This window comes from Bradysia coprophila, unplaced genomic scaffold (genome assembly GCF_014529535.1).
Source record: "Bradysia coprophila strain Holo2 unplaced genomic scaffold, BU_Bcop_v1 contig_350, whole genome shotgun sequence".
In the NCBI taxonomy this organism is placed as follows: Eukaryota; Metazoa; Arthropoda; class Insecta; order Diptera; family Sciaridae; genus Bradysia; species Bradysia coprophila.
In genome coordinates, this window is record NW_023503608.1 from 4,069,342 (window position 1) to 4,092,628 (window position 23,287).

A 23,287-nucleotide genomic window follows, 5' to 3' on the forward strand; every position below is an offset into this window, starting at 1 on the left:
GTGTAATGTGAGCACTGTGTGTGTATGTGCGGGGGGATTTGCGCTTAAGGGTGTAAAGTGTAGAAACATTTTTATTACATTATTACATTATTACATTGTCTGTATCGTGATGTCATGAATATATAGGAACGTTAAATCTACCATCCTTTACGATACAACCATACATACCATTTTTGTGTAACATATGTAGTTATGATGGATATGTAGAGCTTTAAGTTGAATCTATAAGGCGCTCGCTCGCATGCGATTAATTTAATTTAATATTTAGAAAGGAAGAACAACATTTTTCGTGCCTTTTGATTTCAACACAATGAGGAGGATCAAAGCACTGACGATGGTGTGGTATTAACTTATTGTATGGTAATTTTAAACATTTTTGTTTGATAATTATTTTTTGATTACATTTATGTTGTACTACAAGAGTAGCTTGACTTAATATTTGTTTAAAAACTTTGTTTGTGTTGACAAAATGATAGAGTCAGTCAAATTTATTTTGCCAAAAAATCGTAAGACTTTTAATTATTCTGAATTAGTTCAATTATAAACGACGGCACTATTAACCCTATAAATTCATTTCTTTTTAAAAAAAATTTTTTGGGATGCAAAATCTTGTGAAAGATGCCTACAGGATGCAGCAAAGATGCAAAAGGATGCAAGCTGGGACAACAGGTATCCCAGTCGGTCTCATCGCATAATAGTTCTCTTGGGCAGGTAGATTTAGTCTTTGTTGTATGTTTTAAAGTGTGTTTTGATTAGAATATTGATCCAACTAAATACTGAATCTATTACTTCATCTGTCTCGTTTCAAAATGTTCAAAATGGTTGGTGTTATGGGGATATCTAGGGAAATTAATTCTATTGCATTTTTGGTGCATTTCGTCATCTATACTCACAAATGTCAGCGCTCTATTTATTGTGAACAGGCTTCACTGCATTTCATGGATATTCACGAGAATGAAGGTATTTCAACAGAAAATAGAGCGCAACGGAGGTTTTCTACAAGTAAAATTCTAACGAAGGAATTCAATGTTTACTTCACTCCATTTGTTTATTTAAAAAGTAAATCAAGGAGTCCATTCTTGCCATTCTTCACTGTGGAATTTTAATTTTTTCAATACATGCAATGACGTTCCACTTAACTATCAATCAGTCCATATAACAAATTGTGTCGCGTCGCAATCGCTCGTTGGAAATTACTTGGTAATAATTAATTACTCTACACTCTCAGATAGCTCGTAAACTTTCATTTCGCTTCTTCAACTTCCAAGAGTTGTTTCCTTTTGTCATTTTCACTTTCATGTTCTAGTTGGTACGTAAAGTTTCTTTATTAAATAGCAGCACTAAATAACGAAGTCATCTTAAGAAAGGAAATGGTAGAACAAAAACGAAGTGAAATATTGAAATAACTACGATTTGGTATCGGTTTTGTGACGCGGAAATGCAATGCATACAAAGAGATTCAAAATTAAAATTGATCACTTGATTGAGCACTCTAACAGCTAATCGAAAAGCTTTTTAGAGGTTTTATTAAATTCGATTTAGTGTTATATATACCAGCTTATGAGAATACCCATCCATTTTATATGATTTTAACGTGTTCGTTATAACGATAAATCAAGGAAAACTGTCGGAAAATATGAATTACGCTGATTATAGTAAACTAGTCTTTAGTACGAAGTTTACGCTGCACATCCATTTGAAGAGAACGGTTTGCTATTATCACCGGGTAAGCTTAATGGCGGCGCCATTGATAAAATTTCTTCCATAAATATACTCATAAGAACTAAACTTTTTGAAAGTATAGCTAAGTAAAGTCAGTTTAGATTTAGCGCTGAAATTGATGGCAATTTTTAAATTCCATTACGAAAATTGTGCGTTAGCTGGATTTAGTACAGCAAACCATCGTTCGCACGAGAAACAATTCAAAATGGTAAAACAATTCTTTTGTGAAATCTTTTCGTTGTAGACCATAAAACCAAATGGCTCAATACCTATACGAGAAAGTATTTTCGTTGAACCGACAAAAAAAGTTCTCCATCGGCATTTTGAATATGTTTGAGGCGTGCCTATCTCAACGGTAACTTTATACTACCGGTCCTTGCATTTCTTTTATATTTATTAAATGGCAAACGTTTTCCGAATTTTCTGAAAGTACTCAACAAAAAGAACCGATATAACGGTGTGTAAATCACACAGCGGAACGTATAACGGAATGGAGATGTGTTTTATCTACCATGCTAAAGCTGCTTCACCCGCTTTTGTTCAGTAAACGGTGGCTGTCTTGTAAATTTACCTCGAATGGGTACATTATTCCGAAGAATATTCTTTTCATCGTTCACCGACCATTGTATCAAATTGTTTCTTTTTGTGAGAAACACGAATCATGCTCCCTTAGACCCCATTCGTTTGTAAATATAATACAAGTACAGACAATGCAAGCAACGTTTCGGGTACTTCAATAATGGTTGCAAAAAGCATCCTCTTCCTTTGGAAGTGTTTACGAAACTTTATTCACGTAAACGAAGAAAATAAGCACAATGTTGGAAATGATGTAGGTTGGAGGTTCTCTTGTTTCGATTCTCATGTCAAAATCATTTTATACATTACCTCAAAGAGGAACAACACAATTCTGTTTGCGGCTTTCACAAAGAAAACATTTTCGCTTAGAAGTTTTTGCGGAAAAAAAGAAAAATAAATAGAAACGATGAAATTGTATAAATATTGCGGGTAAACAACTTAATTGGACGTTAATTCGAATTACGTAATATTGAAAGAATATCCTTTTAGGCCTGGTTTCGATGACATGTCTGTCGAGTGATACAAACTAATTTCTTTCGTAGTTATATTAAAAGTTCTGCTCATGACAAACGACTAACCAACCCATCTCATTTATAATGAGATAAGAAAGGGATCATTGTAAAAATAGACTCAGCTCACATTCTGATGGCGAGAATTTTTAATGAATTTTTTTATCGAATTATATTTGAGTGAGATGGCAAACCGTAGTCATAATCTCATCGGACTTTCTATCGCTGATACACTGATATATAAGACATTATTTCCCTAAAACATCTGACTGCAACGCTCATGTTCCATCTCTTGATTTACTAGAACAAACGGCTTCGTTTGTCAGGACTTAATTAACACTTCTCCATTTCGTTGTATGGCATTGATTGAGTGGAAAAGTTTCACGACCATGAAGTTGAGAGAATCACTCCCCTATTCATTTTTAGATTGATATAACATAACAAATTGAATAGCTCGTAATTATGCGCCAATTTAACAAGTTTCATTTGAACATAATAATAACAATCGACGGCGAATCTGATGCTGAAACTTTACATAATAACCGTAATAATAGAGAAAACGACCCGACTTTGAGCTAAAAATACAATGAAATTTATTCCAGTTTCGTTTTTTTTTTCGGGGATTTTATATGTTTCAACGCAATGAATAACGTGGTGGTTGCGGTGGTTATAATATGCCCAAAATTGCCAAACCAACGTTATTCATGTTGTAACATAAAAAGCTTGTGATATGATTGGATGGGAATGGTCTGGTCATTTCGTTGTTTCAAAACGTTTCGTTTCATTTCTTTTTAATTCTTGGACAGACAATGTTTTCCTGTAAAATCAACTAAGCTTTTTACGGATTGTGGTTCAGATTGTGCTTATCTCGGCTTTCTCTTTGAAATTAACAGAATTTCATTAATCGGAAAAATGCTGAAGTTGGCAGCATGTTTTTGATCATTTGCTGTACTCAAAAGTTGCGGTTTGTTTGGTGGTGGCGCCTATACTTTTATTATTCTACCTACATGAAGACGATACCATAAAATTACCTCGCTTGACCTAAATATAAAAAAAAGTTTGTTATACGACCGTGGACATAAAGTCCGATATAATTCTTTGACACGTAATTCTCAAGGGAACAGATGGATATATCAAGGGATATAATATGGATTTCCTTAAATGTAGTTATATGGTTTGTCACGCATACAGTTATATCGATTTTCTTAAATTCCGGAGAGAATATAACACAATTTAGGACACATTTTTGATTTGTTGCTTGAATTGATTGAACGACTATTTTCGTATGCACCGCGGAACGATATTAGCATTTTGTCGTATTCACAAAAATGTTTGCTCAATTTTATTACTGAAATTGAACAATCCATTACGGGTACATTATCGTTTTTTGTTACTTTATTCCCATAAAATCACATTGTCGTTTGTTAAATGGATGAATCAGATAATACAATCCTTACGTGCACATTTCCTCGACATCGTTTTTTTCTCTCTCTTAAAATCCTCGACATCTTTTCAAAATGTAATGATCATAACGTTAAATGGATTTCTAAAATACATGAAAGCACATTGGAAAATTTCTATAATACACTCACTCAAATAAACGATATCGAATTTTGTGTGCAACAATGGTACGGTGACGGAATTGAACGTTTGGGTTCTTTTTCATGTCAGCTCTGGTCTTGATATTTTCTTTAGTGAATTCAATTGTAGTTGATATTGTTCGTTTCTGGTGGTCGTCGTGGCTTGAAGTCTATTTTGTTAAGCTTATATATGTCTGGATTTGACCTACCTCGGATGCTCAAAGCAAAGTTAGTTAATTTAGTTGGTTCCTAACAGGATTTTAAAATCGATTACCTGAATTCCGAATCCAAGCTATGTTTTTAACAGCGTTTTTAGCAACAGTCACTACTTATTTAAAACTTTTAGAATCGGCGGTCATATACCTCCAGTTGTTGAAAGTATCGCCTGATGTTTTAATCAAAATCTAGTGGGTACGCACAACAGGCCCATCTGAGGCTTAGGTGCAGGCGTAAAAGCCACCCACTTATTCTATCTATCTATCTAATCAAAATCTATTACTTCAATAGTTTTAACGTAGATTCTGCTAAATAAATCCAATTGGCGGATGTCGTTGCATTTTTTATAAAACACTTGTCAGGTATTCCTTGATCTGAACCTTGAAATTCAAGTCTGAGTTTAAAGTTGCAACTATCTGAAATATAAAAATTAATAAAAGTTCAGGTAAGTCTGAACATTAGAGTTTCAGGTCAACCTGACTTGTTCCCGACCCTTATTTTATGCCACATCTGTGCCACCTTTCTCATTGAATAAAATGATGTATTCTGTCTTAAAAGTGTATTCAAAAAAATAATTTGACGACATTCCAGCCCTTTTTCCTTTCAGATGAGACAGATGGTTCGGTCAGTTTCTGTAGACATTTAACAAAAGCGGAAAAATGTCCCAAAATTTTTTCACTCAACCTAGAAATTTCCTTTGTGTATCACTTTGTTGTCATCGTTCAAAAGAATTTCGTTCCCATAAGCCATTTTCTTTGTATAGTGTAAAAGCCAAAATTAAATTCATCAAATACCAAGTGCAGTTTTTAACCACAACAATTTCCTCCAGAAAAAACACATTTAATTCAGCAAGAGTTCAAAAAGAGCACTCCTTTTCTAAATTAGTACAGAACTGCCTTGGGCAATTTGAAATAAAAATCCAGTCAGATTACATGAGTTCTTTTATCTTTCCGTTTGCAGTTATGTATATTATGTAGTTTAATGTGCATTCAAAGTTCTAACGGAAAGTTAATTTAACGGTAGAATTTACAGTATTATCCATCGTTGAGTTCCCCAAGGAGCAATCCGATTTAATCAAATACCCAGAGAAATGTTTAGATCTGGTCATCTTTCATGGAGAACCTTAAACTATGTGCAGTGTCATATACACCTCATTTCTCCACTATATACTTTGTTAACCATGGGTGAATTAAGTGAAATTGTTTTAACTCTGAGAAAAACTAAAAGGATTTTTTGTGACCGTGAAGACCCCTGCCCTTTCTATTCTTTCCTCCTGTCTTTAAATCGTTCTGTACCACATTGTAAGTAAAAACAATTTAAATAAGTGCAGGTGATACTAACATGCAGGGGCGTTTTACTTCAATGTATTTCTTTCCTAACCATTGTAAGTGGTGACTTGAACAATACTAACTTAAATTGAATTTACAATTGTCTAGTTGTTGCTCTCCCATAATGTACATTATCCGAATCCTTTATGATTGCTACGTGGTGCACAGTTTGTTTCATATAGACAGAATTAAGGTTGAACCGCAAGTTACGAAATGTGTTTACGAGTTAACCTATTTAACAAAGAAGAAAAATTACTTGAAGTTCAAGAGCAATTTTCCGAATCCTTAATTCTCATGATGACGATGTTGTTACGCTACTCTGGACCACTTTTTTCCTTATTTTATTTTGAGATTCATAAAATCCTGACTGCTCGCAGTAAAGTGTACCATGAGTGTTTTTCATATCGTCTTTATGGTGTTCGTGTGCAATGTCATGACTCACAACAATACCTTCATTATCTTTATTAAACAGCAACACAGGCTATATGAACATGAACAATGAGCTTTATTTTCTGGAGGTTTTTATTAAACATCAGGTACAGTGCGTTGAATGAGCATTCAGACTTGTGAGAATTGATTTTTTACCGAATTGAGTGAATTTAACATAGCCTCTGATGTGTGTTCTGTACGCTTTGTATGTACAAAGAAATCTGTTTTGCAGCACAGTTATTGTTCAGAATAACTGAAATTGAACTTCATTTATAAACATTGCTGAGAACTGACCCTTATTGAAACCACATTTAAATGAAAGCAATCGCCCTTGGCATTTGTTTCGGTAAACTTTTCCAATGAATTTTCCATGGGGATGCAATCAATTATAATACTTGAACATTCAGCACATTTACATACTTCAAGACAGTGTCGATTCCCGAAACCAATTTAAATCAAACGTTAATTCCACCGCATTGATAAATGGTTTGTTTAACCATGCAAACAACTTTTAATTAACTTTGTCTGTACAACGAAAGTATATTTCGGGGGCATCATGTGCGTTGCTGTACAAGAACCGAATTTATTAGTCAATTCATTTCGTAAACACAAATGGTAACATATTGCGCCTATGAGATTGCTTCGAGAAAATTAATCGTTTTCATTGAATTAATTATGTACCGAAAGACATCTGCCGTGTAAATGATGTAACTGATGACAACATGTGGTAAGAGATTTTAAATTTCGTGTATTGATCAGACATTTGTCAATTAAGGAAATTGAACATTAAGAAGATTAACTGTTGCGACGAAGATTAATCTCCGTTGTACATTTGACACTTCTATCATAATTCCTTGTCATCTTAGTTAAGCACATCGATTGTATCAAACAGCATGACATACACTTCGTAAAGCACAACCCATCAATGGGGTTTTTTGTTAGCTATCCAACAAACATCTTGTTTTATCACCCTTACAAATTTAATGATTCCATGAAATTGGGTAAAAACTCATTGTCTTTTTATGTGTATATGCCTGAGCACTAAGCATTTGGAAAACAAACACATTTTAGAGCGTCAAGATAACCAAAGTGATAATGACACAATCAATTTTAAAGCAGACAGTGATGGTAGCTGGTTACTTGATATACATTGTTAGACGGACGTTGTTTTTACGGGATACAATCACCTTCTGAGCTTTTGAATTAGCTATAAAAAGCGCAAACAAATTATTTTACATTTATTAGGCATTCGAATGAGCTGCGGAGTAAATTATGTAAATTTTTGTATTCACTCTCTCATAAAATAGACACCAACAGCGTCTGCTTCAATGTTTCAACCTGAAGCTATTAAAAATGAATTTTTAAATTTTATCTCTGTTTGGCTGTGGATGTACAGCATAGCTGTTATTTACCAAGTATGTTAACTCGCCTTGTTCCGGAATGCATTTGTACTGTTCGTATATTTAAGAACATAAAGGATCTGAATATTTTATCTGTCCCCCCACCGTATATAGATGGTGTATCTCGAATTAAAATCGACTTATTTGTATTTTCTAGGAAACATGGAGTAGACGAGAACGGCGATACTGTTCAACGTCAACTGCAACAACAACAACGAACCATAAATCCGACGGTGTAGTTAATTCTAATTCCGGTAAGTGGTAAAATCAATTCTATCGCTTAATGTTCATTTCCATCAATTGGAAATTTAAATAAATAAAATCCGGTCATTACGTAAGAACGGCTGTATGTGTATAAAAGTTGATCGTATTTCGATGTGAATTTAAAATTTGAATAATTGTTCGGGAATAATGAAAATATAAAGCCAATCAATAAGAAATAGACTGGAAGGTAGTAGATTTTCATTGAAATTTATGAAAAAATCCACTTTGAATTTGCATATTTTATTGGCGTTCGTAATTCAATTCTAAAGTGGTAATTATAGTCTTCATTAGAGTTCCCACAGAACAGTATTTTATGCAGGAAGTTGCAAAAAGTGGATGTTTTTGTCACTAGACGTGAAGTTATCAAACGAGCGAAGCGAGATTAGTAAATAAATCGTGTGATGAAAACAGCCACTTCCGCAACGTGTTTGCATACAACATTTTTCTCAAGTCAGTGACGAAAAGTGAAACTTTCGTTGTCTTTTTTGAGAAAATCGTTGTATGCACCTCGGGAATAAATAATGTTTTAGGCACGCGATGGTTATTTTCAAACTCGGCCTACAAGACACCTAGTGTTATAGAAACATTCATCACTCGGCTCACAGATCTGCTTCTAGCATGAAGCAATGCCATGCTCGGCGACATAAATAACTATTATTCACTGACGTTACGTCGCTCAATTAATCCTGTCAAAGTTAACTTGAGTTAGTTAATAATAATTGTAAAATGTTAAATCAAAGTTTCCCAAATAAACCAACCAACCAACTTTGAAGTTATATTTTTTATGTCCGATTTTGATCAAGAAGAATTAACTTGTCAGTGAAAGCTGTCATTTACCTGTTACAGACGGCAAGCATATGACCAACATTACTATCGGGTCTATTACTTTAATCGATCAAAGTATTTTTAATCAGTTGATTTGAAATCTTGTACTTCCATTTTTTTAACATGAATTTTACTGTATAAAGGACCATATTAACCAGAGCTTGTTATTTTTTTGTCGTCGTTATCGATAACAGATGAATAGCCGCATGTGACAGTTTAAAGATGTCAGTTTTTATTTTTTAAATAATTTTGTTTTGATCGATAAATAATTTGGGTGTCAGTAACTTAGCGCGTTCACTACGCGACAAAAAAATAGATTTCTTGTATACCCTAGCTAAGCTGGGTTGTTAGACGTTTTTAGGTCGTTTTTAAGCGAATGGCGCAAGTTTGTTAGTCATTATAGAGACACAAGACGCTAGTGGTATGTTGACACTTACCAATATATCATCGTATTTTTAGTCTTTAAGGTGCATGTAATGTCCGTACTTTTTTCAGCGGTCAATTAAGGGAACTAAAACAAAAGATATCATTCTACCCAACAATTTGGTATAATTGGTTTTGCCGAGACAATTTTAGTAGTTTCTTAAAAAGCTAGAAAACATCGAACATTACTTTTAACATTAAAAACCCAACGATTCAGTGGCACGAAACAGGTGAATTTCTTAACCTTACAGATGGCGATCGTATCACGGTTACTGTATCTGTTACTTCTGTTGTTTCAAAATCTTGTACTTCACTTAATTCAAGTTTTAATATAAATTTTGCTTTATAAGAGGACACTAGATGTAACTCATCGCTTATTATTGTCTCGCCGCTGTAGCTAACAGATGACTAAATTATGTATTGGCGTACTGCACCCTAAAACTTGGATGGCGGAGTAAAACCCCTGCGAAATTTATTAATTTACGAAAACCTAATTCAAGCAAATATAAATTATCTACGGTACGGTGCCTTGAAGTGCGAAACATTTTTATTCGGAAAAGTAGTTAAGTTGACTCAAAACGGAAATTGTTTTTCCTAATGCCGATTATTGTCGCAACAATGTCAAATATCAATTATTGTCCTTAACCCAAAGATTAATAAGAACCGTGAACGTTCGAACAGATAAAGTAAATGTCTATTGACATGCACGCAAACATTGTTTAACATTCCATAATATTTACCGAACCTCATTCACCATAATGCTGAACGAGACTGCAACAAGTAAATCGTTCACAAAATCCGATTCAAGTTTAATGATTTATCATTTATTTGTTCTGTTTCTGATTTTGACATCAATAAATAATTAATTTTCATTTTATATAATAAATGTATAGGCTAGCGTGATCGATCGATAACTAATGCATGCAAGAGAATAATTTCATTTATTGATTTACTTTATGTTCTATGAATAGAAGTCAATAAATAAACGAAAAAAACACCAACCACCAAAACAAAAAGAAAATTTTTTTCCGTTAAGCTCTACATAAACTTACGTGTAGAAGTACTTTCGTTTCCACTCAATTACATTTACTCTACGTTCATTACTACCGTTAGCATCCCTTTTATTAATTTAACGTTGAACCGAATACAATATTACCCGAAGCTCTATATATATTCAGAAACATTTAATTTCCATTCATTTATCATTAAGACTATCATAACACTCGTTGTTCGCATTACTCGGATCATAAACTTGAAACTCTTCGAATTCAATTTCGTCGTACTTTGGTTTCTGTTTCAATTTCACATCATTGGCAACATAATTTTTCTCATCAAACTGACTTAATGTATTCCACTTAACCAGTTGCCGTGGGCTTTGTGTTGATTGTTGTTGTTGTTCCTGTCCCCCATTTGCGTTAGCTACATCAACCTCCCTTTTCGTCGAGCACACTTGAATCGTCATTTGCGTTTCATTATCATCCGTTTCGTTCAGCAATTTTTTCGCATTTCTAAAGCTCGTCGCATTTACTTGCTGATTTCCATCCGGTTCCGATAACACCTCGTTCGTGTTAACCTTTTTCGTTTCGTCGGATTTTTCTTTTGCGGTTTTATTCATGGCAAAAGCTAAATCAACATTACGATTTCGTGGCACTTTATTGGTTCGTAATGTTTCCGGTAAATGATTATTTTGATGAGTTTGGTTTCGTTGTGCCATTGTGGTGGTGCTGGTAGATTTGGCTGTATCACCAACCACAACAGGTGGCGTAAAGTTAATGTGATTATTTACGGTGACTTGTCTCAGGATATCAACAGGCCCCAAACGGGATTGTTGCTCATCAATCATCTGGTTATTGATTGACATGGACGTGTCGATTAGTTGTTCCGTTTCTATTCTTTTGTTCGGATCAACAATTTTTTCAATACACTTCGATTCGATGATACGAGGAACTTCTTTCTGATTTATTGCACCGGTCTCCAAACGATGAACCATGCTGCGGACTGACTCTTCAGCGTCAAGTGGTGCTGGTTTTGAGCGATTTTCTATTGCTGATATGTGCTGTTTGGTGTTACGTAGCTGCTGTTCGTCGATACCTGTTCCAGCTAGCTCTAGTCGACTGCTGCAACTGTTCGACTTTACCAATTTGAATTTCAGACCTGAAAGGAATGGTTTTTGTTCGCTTCAATCGGTTTTGGACTTTCAAATGTTTCTCATATTTACCCATATTGTCTGGCTCTGGTGTTTTCGGGAATACTTTTGATTGATGCGGGCAATTGTGAGGTTGGCATACTCCACACATTCGGTTCTGTCCGCGTATTTCCTTCATGATTGCCTTTGTCATTGGACTGATCTCGGATGAATTCTTATCAACTACTCGTCCACCAAAGTATGTAATTGATGAACCTGATTCACGAATCTTTTCCAGAACATCCTAAAAGTCATAACAAAACCAATAAGTATTTGTCATCAAAAACATGCCGATATTCAAATGACCAACCTGACTAACATAGTACGACTCGCACATATCGTAGCCATAAATATTTTCCTCGCTCGAATAAACTTCTTTGCTATCATCGTGGTCATTGCATTCACATGGTGAGCTCAGTTCACCGCTGGATATACCACTGGATACACTGGAAGAATCCCACTTTTTAGCAGCATTACCGAATGATGTGTCTATGGTTAAATATCGTAGGGCCTTTCTCCTCAACTTCTCATTACCGCGTACACCATTGCCGGATGCGGCGTCGTCTTGTTTCTGATAATTCCGTAGTCGTAGAGTTTCCTCAAATAATATTCGCGCTTTTCGAACCGTATCTGGATTGGGCAGCTCCTCGTCTAACAGTTCTTTGTTCACGCGAATTGGATGGTAGAAGAAATGTCTTTTTATAGCACTCTTGTTCGAATCACTTTGACGTCCTGCACCTCCTGTTATTTTGCAATGAACTTTTTGAGATTCATTTGTTTTGGCTGACGGCTTCTCGATTTTCGTTCGAATTGGCTCGATGATAACGACATTGTTACTGGCTAATAATTCCTGCAACAATAAGAAAATTTGGTAAATTTGACTCGAGTCGTAAAGAGGATGATATCCATACCTGAAAACTGTAGTTATGTAAGTACTGTAGAAGGCCATCAAACTGTGCTTCCTTCCTATTATGAGCTAAGATATTCTTCTGGAATGTATCCGACTTCATCACTTTGTAACGAACATGATCGAAATCCTGGGTGTCGGTGTTCTGACTTTTCACAACAGCTGCATGCTTTTGACCATCCAGTTCGATGATTTCAACACTTGGACAAAAACTTGTATAGTCTTCGTTGTCACGTAACTCAATCTTGCTGTTCCGATTTTGGTACGAATTTTCCAGATTTTGTTTCTCAACCGAAGCTATGTAGTTACGAACACTTTCGTTACGCATATTACTCACTTCATGATCAACTTCGTCCACATCATGATGCCCATTTTCTTCGATCAGTTTCGACCAATAACATCGCACCGAATCGACTTTTTCTTTAAACTCTTGTTTAGCTTCCGGTTGGAGATCTGTCGAATTGTTAGCACATTTGTTTCTATCAGCTAGTGAGTCAATTGCTTGTCGGGGAGCAACTGAGCAAACATTACGTTTCGAATCAACAACTGTTAAAATTTGCGGTCGAGACATTTTTGTTTGTTCTTTAAATTTAACTTTGTATGCCAATGACGAGTTGATCTCGTATGTGTCGTTAAGTTTTTCAATATGTTCTTCGCTCGATATGCGAATGGGTCTGGCGTTGAAAATGTTTCGACTTTCTGCTATTCGTTTCCGTAGGGTGTCTGTTAAATTCGCTTTAAATTCACTTCGTAGGTCTCTCTGTTCGACTGAGGCGGCTTTCTTCAGTGCTGTTTTCGTTATCTGAATCTGTTTACAACCGACTGGCCGAACGCATGGGGTTTTATCTTTGGTTTCAGTTTGATTTGACTTAGCCGAGCTTTTATCTTCTTTTACTGTAACAATAACGTGGGACTCAGAAGACTTTTGATTATTTAGCAATTCCTGATCTTTTTTCGGTTTGAATAGAACTTCTGTACAAATTTCTTTTACTTCTTCAACTTCCTTATCAAGATCCTCTTGTTCTATAATGTTATTCTGTGCATCAGTAACAATGATCTTTATATCGGACAATTTGGTTGTCACTGATTCTGATTTTAACAATTTATTGTCTACGTCGTTCAATTGCTTATGATTTCTTGCAGCCAATTCATCGACGATGATTTTCTTCTTTTTCAAATTAATTATCGCTGGTGGATCTCCTTGCACTTTAGGTGGCCTTTCAGTTATTTCGCTGTCAATGTCTATCGGTTTGATTGGTGGCGTAACTTCAATTACTTCAGCCTCTTTCAACGGCTCTTCAGAATGCAATTTATTTTCCTCAGCTTCTACGCTCTCCACCCTTTGTCGCAATCGTTTATGTGCTTTACCGAATCGTGATATTGAGTCATGAATTGAATTATTCGTATTACTGGCGCTGCCTACAATTTTGCAAGATAGACGCAGCTTTTCATCGATTCGTTCCGATGTGTGCAAACTTAATCCAATACTGACATCCGGTAAAGAGCAGTACTGATTGTCAATTAGAGTACCGACAAACGGTTCGGATGAAAAACGTTTTCCCTCTACTTGTGAATAATCCTTCTTTCGTGAATGAGGTGTCGTTGAAATGAAGGTAAGGCGCTCTAATGTACCTCGAGTTGATGTATCGGAAAATGATGTCAAATTAGCCTTTGGTTCTAAAGAAATAATCTTTGGTTTGGTTTTGCTGCTTTTGCTGATTTGGCTGTATAAACTGTCTAGACTTGGTTGATCTTCGTCGGGGTCGTTATAAAATTCTCCGTTTTGGTTCACATTTACATCAGGTAGAGGATCTTCAACAGTCTCTTGAACAACTGTTCGATCATTACTGTCCTCTGATGACAAATAAATTGAATCGTACGACACAACACTTTTACCGTCTTCCTTAAACTTTGATTTCTTATCGGCTTCGTCGTCGAAATCAGTGATTTTAACACGAGTCAGTGTCAAAGTGTTGGTATTATAAGTAAGCTTACAGTTGTCGTAAGTACTATCACAATCGTCTTGACTCTTGACGTCTTGTGAATCGGAGGTGAGATCTTCAGATTTCGCTGATGAAGTTACTTCAGTTTCGGTAATAGACTTAACGTCTGTCTTAGTATCATGTACTTGGATCTCTTTTATGTAAAGTTTAGGAGCTTTTTCACCCTCCACCGGCGACTGATGCAGCGAATGTTTAAAGTAATCAGAGTCCAAACTATCCAAGTCACTTTTATCGTTCGCCCAAGGTTGATCGATGACCAGTTTATCGCTTGTATCAAGTTTCTTGAGATTCGCGTAATAGTCGTCTGATTCTCGTGTTTCCGATGTTTGAGTGTCAACGCCGCTGCCACTGTCCTCTTCTCGCAATCGCTGTTTTCTGCAAAGAAGAAAATTTTAAAAAAAATTTAGGTATTTTTCCTCAGAATTCGTCGAATGTTACGTCGATTTTAATGCGTTAATTGCTCAGCGTGCTAACACCATCTAAGTATAATCAATGAATCGTTTAGCGTTTTGCTAACAAATGCTATCTGCGAACTGAATTCAATTTCAATAGGTCTGTTTCGCTTATTTTTACCTGCTTTATGCATGCACATTGACGCAATTATTTACATGGTTAAAATTTTATTTGCTACCTGCTGCTGACTCAAGATCTTTATCGAACCACTTATGCATGCAAATAAAACTCTTTCATGACGCATTGTCTTATTTTAGCTTCGATCGTTATATTATTACATAAGCAAAACAATTACGATCAATCGTTATGGGAAATGGTTCGGTTATACATCTTGACTTGACCTTCGTCCATTTAAATAAATTTTTTTAAATGAATAATCGCTCAATTAAGAAATCATTAACTTTGTACCAAAATGCATTACAAGATTCTAATCGAAAACACAATAACAAAAGCGAACGTGTCTGAAAAATATGTTTTCATTATCAGTGTTACATACCTGTTTTTGAAGAAACTTCGATTAACAAGTTTAGCACGAGGTATGAGCTGTGATCGTCTCGTACGAATGCCAGTTATTTGTAAATCGTTATAAGTTTCCTCACGTATAACAGCTAGACTACGCGTACGACGTAGACTACACGAATCTGGACCAACTGGAGCATCCGACCGCACTTGATCATAAATTGACTCGGAATGTTCTAGCGAGTAAAATTTTATTAGAATTATTCCTCCTCTATAAACTTAATCAGCAATTCTTACTGTTATCAATGGAACGGTTAAATTTGTAGACGTTTTGATAGTCTTTCCGCGATTCAATCCGTGAATACAGGTCATACAATCCCGAGCTGTAGTCTCTCGATTGTTTGGTAAAGGAATGTCGAGTTTGAGACGTTAGGTCGATGTTCGACAAAGATCGTTGCCGCCACCCGGATCCTCGGCCTGGTCCACTAGATATATACGTTGAGTCTGGTACACGAACGCGATCGACGTAGTTTTGTTTCGAGTCTGAATTTCTGTAAAGAGTGGAAAATGAAAATTAGACTTACTTTATCAGTCGCGGAACGGCATTTTTCTTTTCATTTGGAAATAAATATTCATTGCACTTAGTCATCGTCACAGTACATCTTTAAGCCGAAAATATACTCGTGTCGCCTAATCGAAAGTCGATAAATTATATAATTTTTATTACGAAACATGTGACGCGACGGTACTAATTTAACTCTATACCTTTTACAATGAACAATGATATCGATAATTTATTCCAAGTAATGAATGTCAGCCATACATATTAATAATGAGACGCACATGACATTGACCGCAGCCGTCGTCGCATACACTTAAATTTTTTTTATTCATTTGGATACACTTTTCAAAATGATTAATGACTCTTGACATGGATATGATGCCAACGCACTTCAGGACACCATTTTCTGCACATTGAAATTAAGTTTGGAGCTAATTTTTTTGCATCAAATTTATTTCTGACTTTGTGCTATCACGGTAAATGTTGCTTTTTTGGCTGGAAATGTGTATAAATAGAAATGACCTAATGAAAATAGTTCTTTGAACAAAAATTAGAGCAGTGGTGCTAATTGACCAATATGAATTGTAATGTCTTGCTTCGTCGAGTCGACTAATCAGTCTTGACTTAATAGTTTAGATTTTGTCATTTTGTCAAGTAAAACTCAGGGAACAAATAATTATTTTCAAGGAGTTCTGGAATTTTTTTTTTAGAAATTATTGTTAATTGTGTCTTATTATTCGTTCGTATAGCAACAGTAGGATCAGAGTATTTCCGAGAAAATTAAAGTTATACAAAAGGTTTTCATCTACATTTGGTAAATTTAAATTAACTTTCCTCGAATAAAACAAGAGAAAAATGTAAAGCAAACGAAGATTTTTTTTTCTCAGAGATTTATAATTCGTTAGTTTCTTCCGGCGGTACATCAACATCTCAGACAGGCATAAAATAGTCGGGAGTGAGGAATGCTTTTTAAGCAAAGGATGTGCGGTGTCGACAGCCTACATATCTAGTGAAATGAGGATACAACGTTTTTCTCAGTAAATTCAGTGAGAGTTTTAGTTTCGTCTACTGGGTCGAGTGAAATTACTTGCGAAAATCTATAATACATGAAATTGTTATCAACTCGGAAGTATAATGAAAAGGCGTGTCTACGAGTGATTATTGACCTCTTCTTCGCCTCGGATCAACAAAAATTCACACGTAACCTTGACTTTTCACTTTTCCTCCCTAGTTATGTAAATGACTAATATCGTAGCACCGTCACTAACTAGTGCCAGTTGAGCTAGTTTAATAAATTGTTAAATATTCCACTTAATGACTCCTGAATAATACAATCACAGATCGTTAATAATCTGTAAATCCAATATAGGCCAGTCCCTTGTGTCAATCCGCTCACATGACGTTTTTCGAGAGATTCCGTTATCATATTATATACAAGGAAAAGTTGTGGAACCAATTTTCTTTTTCGAAAATCGACTTTTTCAGTACATTTTTGGCGAACGGAGCTTATTCTGACACGAGGTCTTAAACTAATAACTTTATTCTGATATCTAGCTCGGGATATTTGAAGGTTTGAATATTTAAAATTTATTCTCAATTTGCCAATTAAAATCTGTTCTATTTAACTAAGTCTCTTACTAAGTGCTAAGTACCCACTTTTCGATGCGAGATAAAAGTTACCTCACTTTTATGTAATTCAAACTGAATTTAGAATGAAAGCGTCAAAGAAGGTATTTTTAATTGGATTCGTTTCCATTCAAACCAGGGGAATGGAGGTACAGAATGTGTAAGCACAAGATAATAATTAACTTTTTGTTGCTACAACATTCGTTTAACAAACAAAACTTAAGAGTATATTCCACCAACAACAACAACAACAACGAAAAAAAGAGAAACATCGTTGTATGCTTTACTTTTTATTTCTTATCGTTTTCTCATATGACAAAATAAATTAATTTTAATTCGTGTCTGAACAACGAACAGTCAGACTCTGTATCAAAGTAAACATGGCACAACACGGTTTATTTGGTATACGTAAATCTACCTTTTTCTCGGGCGATATGATGATAACAATGTCTAAATATTAGCTTAATTATTCAAAATTTTATTATCACCGAGTGTGTAGTTTACTTTATAATTACATAGACCGGAGTTAAGTTTTAGTTCAGAGTTAAAGGATGGAAATATTGTGTGTCACTGCATATATCATAGTCTTCAACCACCGGCGATGAATAATTATGGTGTTGAAAACAGCGGCGAATATATGCAAATGAAAACGCCATTTAATTAATAATTGAAAAGTTAATGATGAAATTATTTAATTTAAACATTTTATACCGAAACTCCACAGATCTCTAATTCGATGTAAACGATTCGAATCGAGTATTAGCGAAACCATTCAAGCAATAAATGATTAGAAGTTGAAAGGTAAACATACATGAACGGGCAATAATAAATCATTAAAAATTTATTTCTCAATGACAATGGAAAACAACATCATTAAAATGTATGGAGCGAAAAAAAAAACATTGCTTTGAACTACCTGTCGATGTGTTAACATGCAACAACACACTGTCTGTACGTATGATGTTGTTTTGCAATGTATTCCGAAAAATTTCGAATGAAAATTAACTAAAAATTGATTTATTGCAAGCAACAGTGAAACGTTTTATGTTTCTTACTTTGAACTTGTCAGATTTTTTTATTTTTTGTTGTGCTTGATGAGGAAATCCTTAACTGTAGAATTTTAAATAACACAAAAGCGTTGCACGTTTACGTTATTAAAATAGTGATATGTTTCCAGAAAAATATAATTTTCTTTTCTACGTTAAGATACGTCATGCCATCAATCAAATTGAATGTGTAAAGGAACAATACCAACTACAACTAAAGTGTAACGTTCACGGTGCTTTATCTAACGAATTTAGGTAAAGTATGTCATGTGCATGCAGCATTTGTACTTGTAATTTCTATGCATTTTTCTTTTTTTAAAGAAGGTATGGAAATGTTCAAATGCACTGAAATGAAAATATTCTTTATTTCCATAATTGAAGTTTCAGAAACGGTAAACGTATGGCGTTAAAATCTGCTACTTCTTTTGATTAACGTTTTTGCTACAAAATCTTTTACTTCTTTTGTTTTAATATTCATTTTGCTATATAAGAAGACAATAACTATAGCTCATCCCTTATTTTATTGATCGTCGTCGATAACAGATGCTGTAAAGGGTTTTTGGAGTATTTTTCTTCGACCAGCAAATGGAAGATAGAAGAAATGTCACAGAAACTTCGTAATATGTTTAGTAGTCGGTAAAGAACCACATTTCAAAGTATAGAATGCCTGATATTAATGAATGGAATATGGAAAGCAAACTGTAAGATTTCATCATACGAATTAGCACTATAAACTCCATTGTATCGCTATTGTCTCAAAAAACACACGCAAAAAATGACCAACATATTAACCCAATATTAACCAGACTTATTGACTAAACAGCTTATTCAAGTAAAACAATTCTCGAATGTGTGTAATGTAATGAATGGCTTAATTCGATAGTTTGTCAAATTTTAATTTTTTTCTTTCGTTCAATATATTATTACCACAAAAGCACAAACAGAATTAAAATACAAATAGAATTACCATTCCAAACAAATAAATTCTTGAAACTCACACCGTGGAATAATCGATTTCTATTGGTTTATACAACATTTAACTCGATTAATTTACAATGTTAAGCAATTTGACCAGAAATAATAGCCGGACGAAATCGAAACATTTACAATTGTTTTTTACACCACCGCCGACCGTATGGTAATCCACTTACGTTTTGTTACACTCGACATTGTTTGTAGATATTTTTTTTGTTTAAAATTAACGAGCTAATCCTGTAACAAGAATAAATGAGCTCTAAGCTCCACTCTAGAGATTTTTGAATATTCTTTCATAAATCCACTTTCTGACACAAGGACCAATTATACAAGGAACTCTGAATAAAATCGTATGAATCATACGGATGATTTCATTAATTATCCTTTTTTTATTAAATACTCAGTCCTTTCACAAATTTTTCCCCTCCTTCACTAAATTGATGATACAAACATTTTTCGTAGCCTTTCAATACAGCAACCAAGGTAACTGCTAATTAAACATCACAATCAAAAATTCATATCTAATTAAAATGATTTAACCGTCCGGTCCTGCTGACACAGTCGCTTAGATATATCATTGAGAAATATAAATGAAATTGACGTTTAATGTTCCATCAGATTTCTTGATTGAACCGAATTAGAATTTCATATTATTTCTGATACTTTTTAGCTTTAATTAGCTATAAAATGTGACATGTTCACCGTTTTGATCGGATCTTGTCTTTCCGTAATATAAAAATGGACTCATTCAATCAATTTCATCAATTTTTAGATTTTAAAACAAGCGAATAATTGATCAAAAGAAGGTCACATTTACTTGACATTATTTCGCTGTAACTTTTTTTTTTTGCTTGTTGCTTTTCAACTAAAACAAATTGTCGAATTAACACAGAAAATGCAAGGTTTATGAAAAGAGTGTATGAGTAAACAAAATCAAAAGAAAAAAAATTGCTTTAGCAATGAATTTTTCGGTTCGTTAAATGGTAACCTTTTGTGTGTATTTAAACCCGTTTAAAATCAAAATTTACAAAAGAAAACGTGAAAAATGTTGTCGGTTCTGTTGAAGAAATCAACAAAAATTTCGGAATCTGTTCAAGGTTTCCATCCTTCATAGAACTATCGTGCGTGTTTCTGTAGAGGAAATTATATCAAAGCATAACAGCTGATACCCAATTTACCATGTTGGAGAACATTTCGGCTGTGAAAGTTTCCCGAAATATTTTTTAATTAAAATACAAATTTTTCGTATTTAATTCACTGCTAAATTAGAGTGAAATTAGTTGTACAAAAGTTCTAGTACAAAGTAGCATAACTGTACACAGGCACAGGCACAATTTCAACTTTCATATTAAAAAATGTTTGGAAATTCTGATTTTAATAAAAATGGAATTTGAGTGCTTCACTTCTTTTTAGCTGTAAAGAGGAGTATGAGAAATGTGCAAGATTTTTTTTTTTTGCGAAATAACACACCATTTGTACCATGTAGAAAAATGTAGCCTAAATATCAACAAAGAAAGAATTTTCATTAAAAAAAAAAAATCGCAGGAGATGTAATTTACGTTAGCACAGCTTTTCTACTTACCTACGCCCGGAAAATATTCTTGCAATTTCGTTTTAAAACATTTACATCTCTCGTTTCTTTCAGAAAAAAATAAACAAAACTTTAAACTATATCACATCGAAAACCATTCTTTTTTTTCCTATCCAAAATAAAAGTGAAATGTATATCATTCATACACACAAAACAGAGTTCGTTTGCAGAGTTTAGTGAGGTAAAAATATATGTAGCATAACTTTTGTCGGTTTTTCTATATAAAAAAATACCCATCCATGTAGCACAAAGCATATTAGCATAGAAGCGCTGGTAGGTATGTCAATATAATATATTTTATACAGACTACAGAGCTGTTTTGTTCTCTGGTTCGTTGTTAGTTGTTTCTGGGATGTTAAATAACATTTGTAAGTACCATGCTTTTCATCTCTGAGTGTTTGACTGCGAGTGTTTGGAATTGTTACATGATGATCGTAGATTGTGTTATTGTGTAATGAATTAATGGAGAAGGTTTATAACATATATGTCAGGAGTAATTATAGATGATTTGTGAAATTTATTTTTTTTTTTTTTTCAAAACGGAAATTGAGAGTGCAGAACTGAGTTTTCTGTTGAACGAATTTTTAGAGATCTTTGTATGCTCAGTGGAACGACGTACTAATTGTGTAATTATTACTTTAGACTTGCTCTTTTGTTCAGCATTTGAACACATTTGTAAACATTCCATCTAAAATGGCATGACAATACAATAATAAGGCACGCTTTTACAATCGTCTGAGTGCGTAGAATATATGTAATTGCCGGTTGTGATTGTATTTTCGACGCACCTGACATGGATGCATCAGTGCCAATTCTAACCGGGTTACCATTGAAGCTGTATACAAAAGCTAATAGTAAAATTCACTTCATAACGTTGTCGAGACGATAGTCATTTGGACTACAAATAGGGTTAATGAGTAAGTCACTCATAAGTCAACCGCGATTTTTATCTTTCGTCATCCTTTTATTTCATTTAAATCTTTCATTCACGGTAATGTTTCTCAGTCTCAGTCTGATATCAGACTCACTATGTATTCAATGATAAGACCTTTTCGGTATAAAAATAGTAATTGTCTCATTTGATACAGAGCTTGGCATACCTGACTGTAAGAGTGTTGTAATAAACCGCAATATTTCGTAAAATAATTGTGTCGCCTAATTCAACCATTCAACGTAAAAACATTTTGTATTTTCTCTAAATTCACATGGTGTGTGACCAATCAATGTTCACATCTAAACAAGCTCATATGATGGCTTTTTGTTTACATTCATTAAGAAGAGAAAAAAAACCGCTAAACAATTGCCTTATTTTATCGTCAGTTTTTACAATAGATTTGTTCAGCAACGAAGCAACAACACGAATTCATTTTCATGTTTTAATTGCTCTTCGACAGAATCGACAGTCACTAATTATAATAAATTAAACGATAAAAATCTCATTAATCACCTCATCACGATGCATATACGATATTTTTTTGTTTCAATACTTTCGCTATATCGTAGTGCAGAGCAAAAAAAAAATTGTTATCAAGGTACCTTCCATTTAGATCTTCGTTAATTTTAAAATAAAAAAAGCGCGAGGCAAAATTAAAAAAAAAAAGTTGACGTGTTCGTCAGTCTGGTAGAATAAAAAAATAATTAAAATAAATAAATTTATTGCCAAAAATATAAAACTTTCTCAGCTTCATTTCAGAAATTTATTTATTTTTTGCATTAATTTTTTCCTTAAATTACTAATTTACCGTTGAGCTTACTGGGGCTGTATCCGATTTAATCCAAAATTTTGATTGATTATTCCACTTAAGTCAATTATAATTAAGTCACTCAGTCAAAATTGCTCAGTTTAGTCCTAGCTCGTCAATTTATTTAATTCAAATTATCACTTCAATCTTTAATGATCTTATAATTTCATCACAAATTTGATATCGTTTTTTTCCATAATATGATGTAAATCCGCCCGCAGTCATTTGACTACTGACTATACCTCACAACGGAAACATTATTAAGTCCCCGGCACATGCGCGTACAGTTCAAACAAAACAAACAACAACAACACACCAAAACATTGTAGCATATATCCACTTCCACTGAATAATTTTTATTTTTCATTGTTGTCGTGTGTGATGATGGTGCTGTTGTTGTTGCTGTTATTTTGTACTAAACTCTATAAATTATTCACCGCTGTTTCAATATCAAATAGACGTGAGT

General features: G+C 34.1%; 2 protein-coding genes across 3 annotated transcripts in view; one reads left to right on the top strand and one right to left on the bottom strand.

The window, feature by feature from the left end:
- LOC119080325 (calcium uniporter protein, mitochondrial) overlaps positions 1-23,287 on the top strand; it is a 92,434-nt gene that overhangs the window by 22,263 nt on the left and 46,884 nt on the right. For both annotated transcript variants that reach the window (XM_037188603.1, XM_037188604.1), the window contains exon 2: positions 7,918-8,014. In XM_037188603.1, the coding sequence (XP_037044498.1) occupies positions 7,918-8,014 (97 nt within the window). The remainder of the gene's footprint in view (positions 1-7,917; positions 8,015-23,287) is intronic.
- LOC119080324 (protein javelin) overlaps positions 10,075-23,287 on the bottom strand; it is a 37,726-nt gene continuing 24,513 nt past the window's right edge. Inside the window, exons 2-7 of the mRNA XM_037188602.1 lie at positions 15,577-15,830; positions 15,317-15,515; positions 12,369-14,742; positions 11,768-12,307; positions 11,491-11,701; positions 10,075-11,426 (exon numbers count right to left, since the gene is read on the bottom strand). Coding sequence (XP_037044497.1) covers positions 10,468-11,426; positions 11,491-11,701; positions 11,768-12,307; positions 12,369-14,742; positions 15,317-15,515; positions 15,577-15,830 — 4,537 coding nt within the window. The 3' untranslated portion in view covers positions 10,075-10,467. The remainder of the gene's footprint in view (positions 11,427-11,490; positions 11,702-11,767; positions 12,308-12,368; positions 14,743-15,316; positions 15,516-15,576; positions 15,831-23,287) is intronic.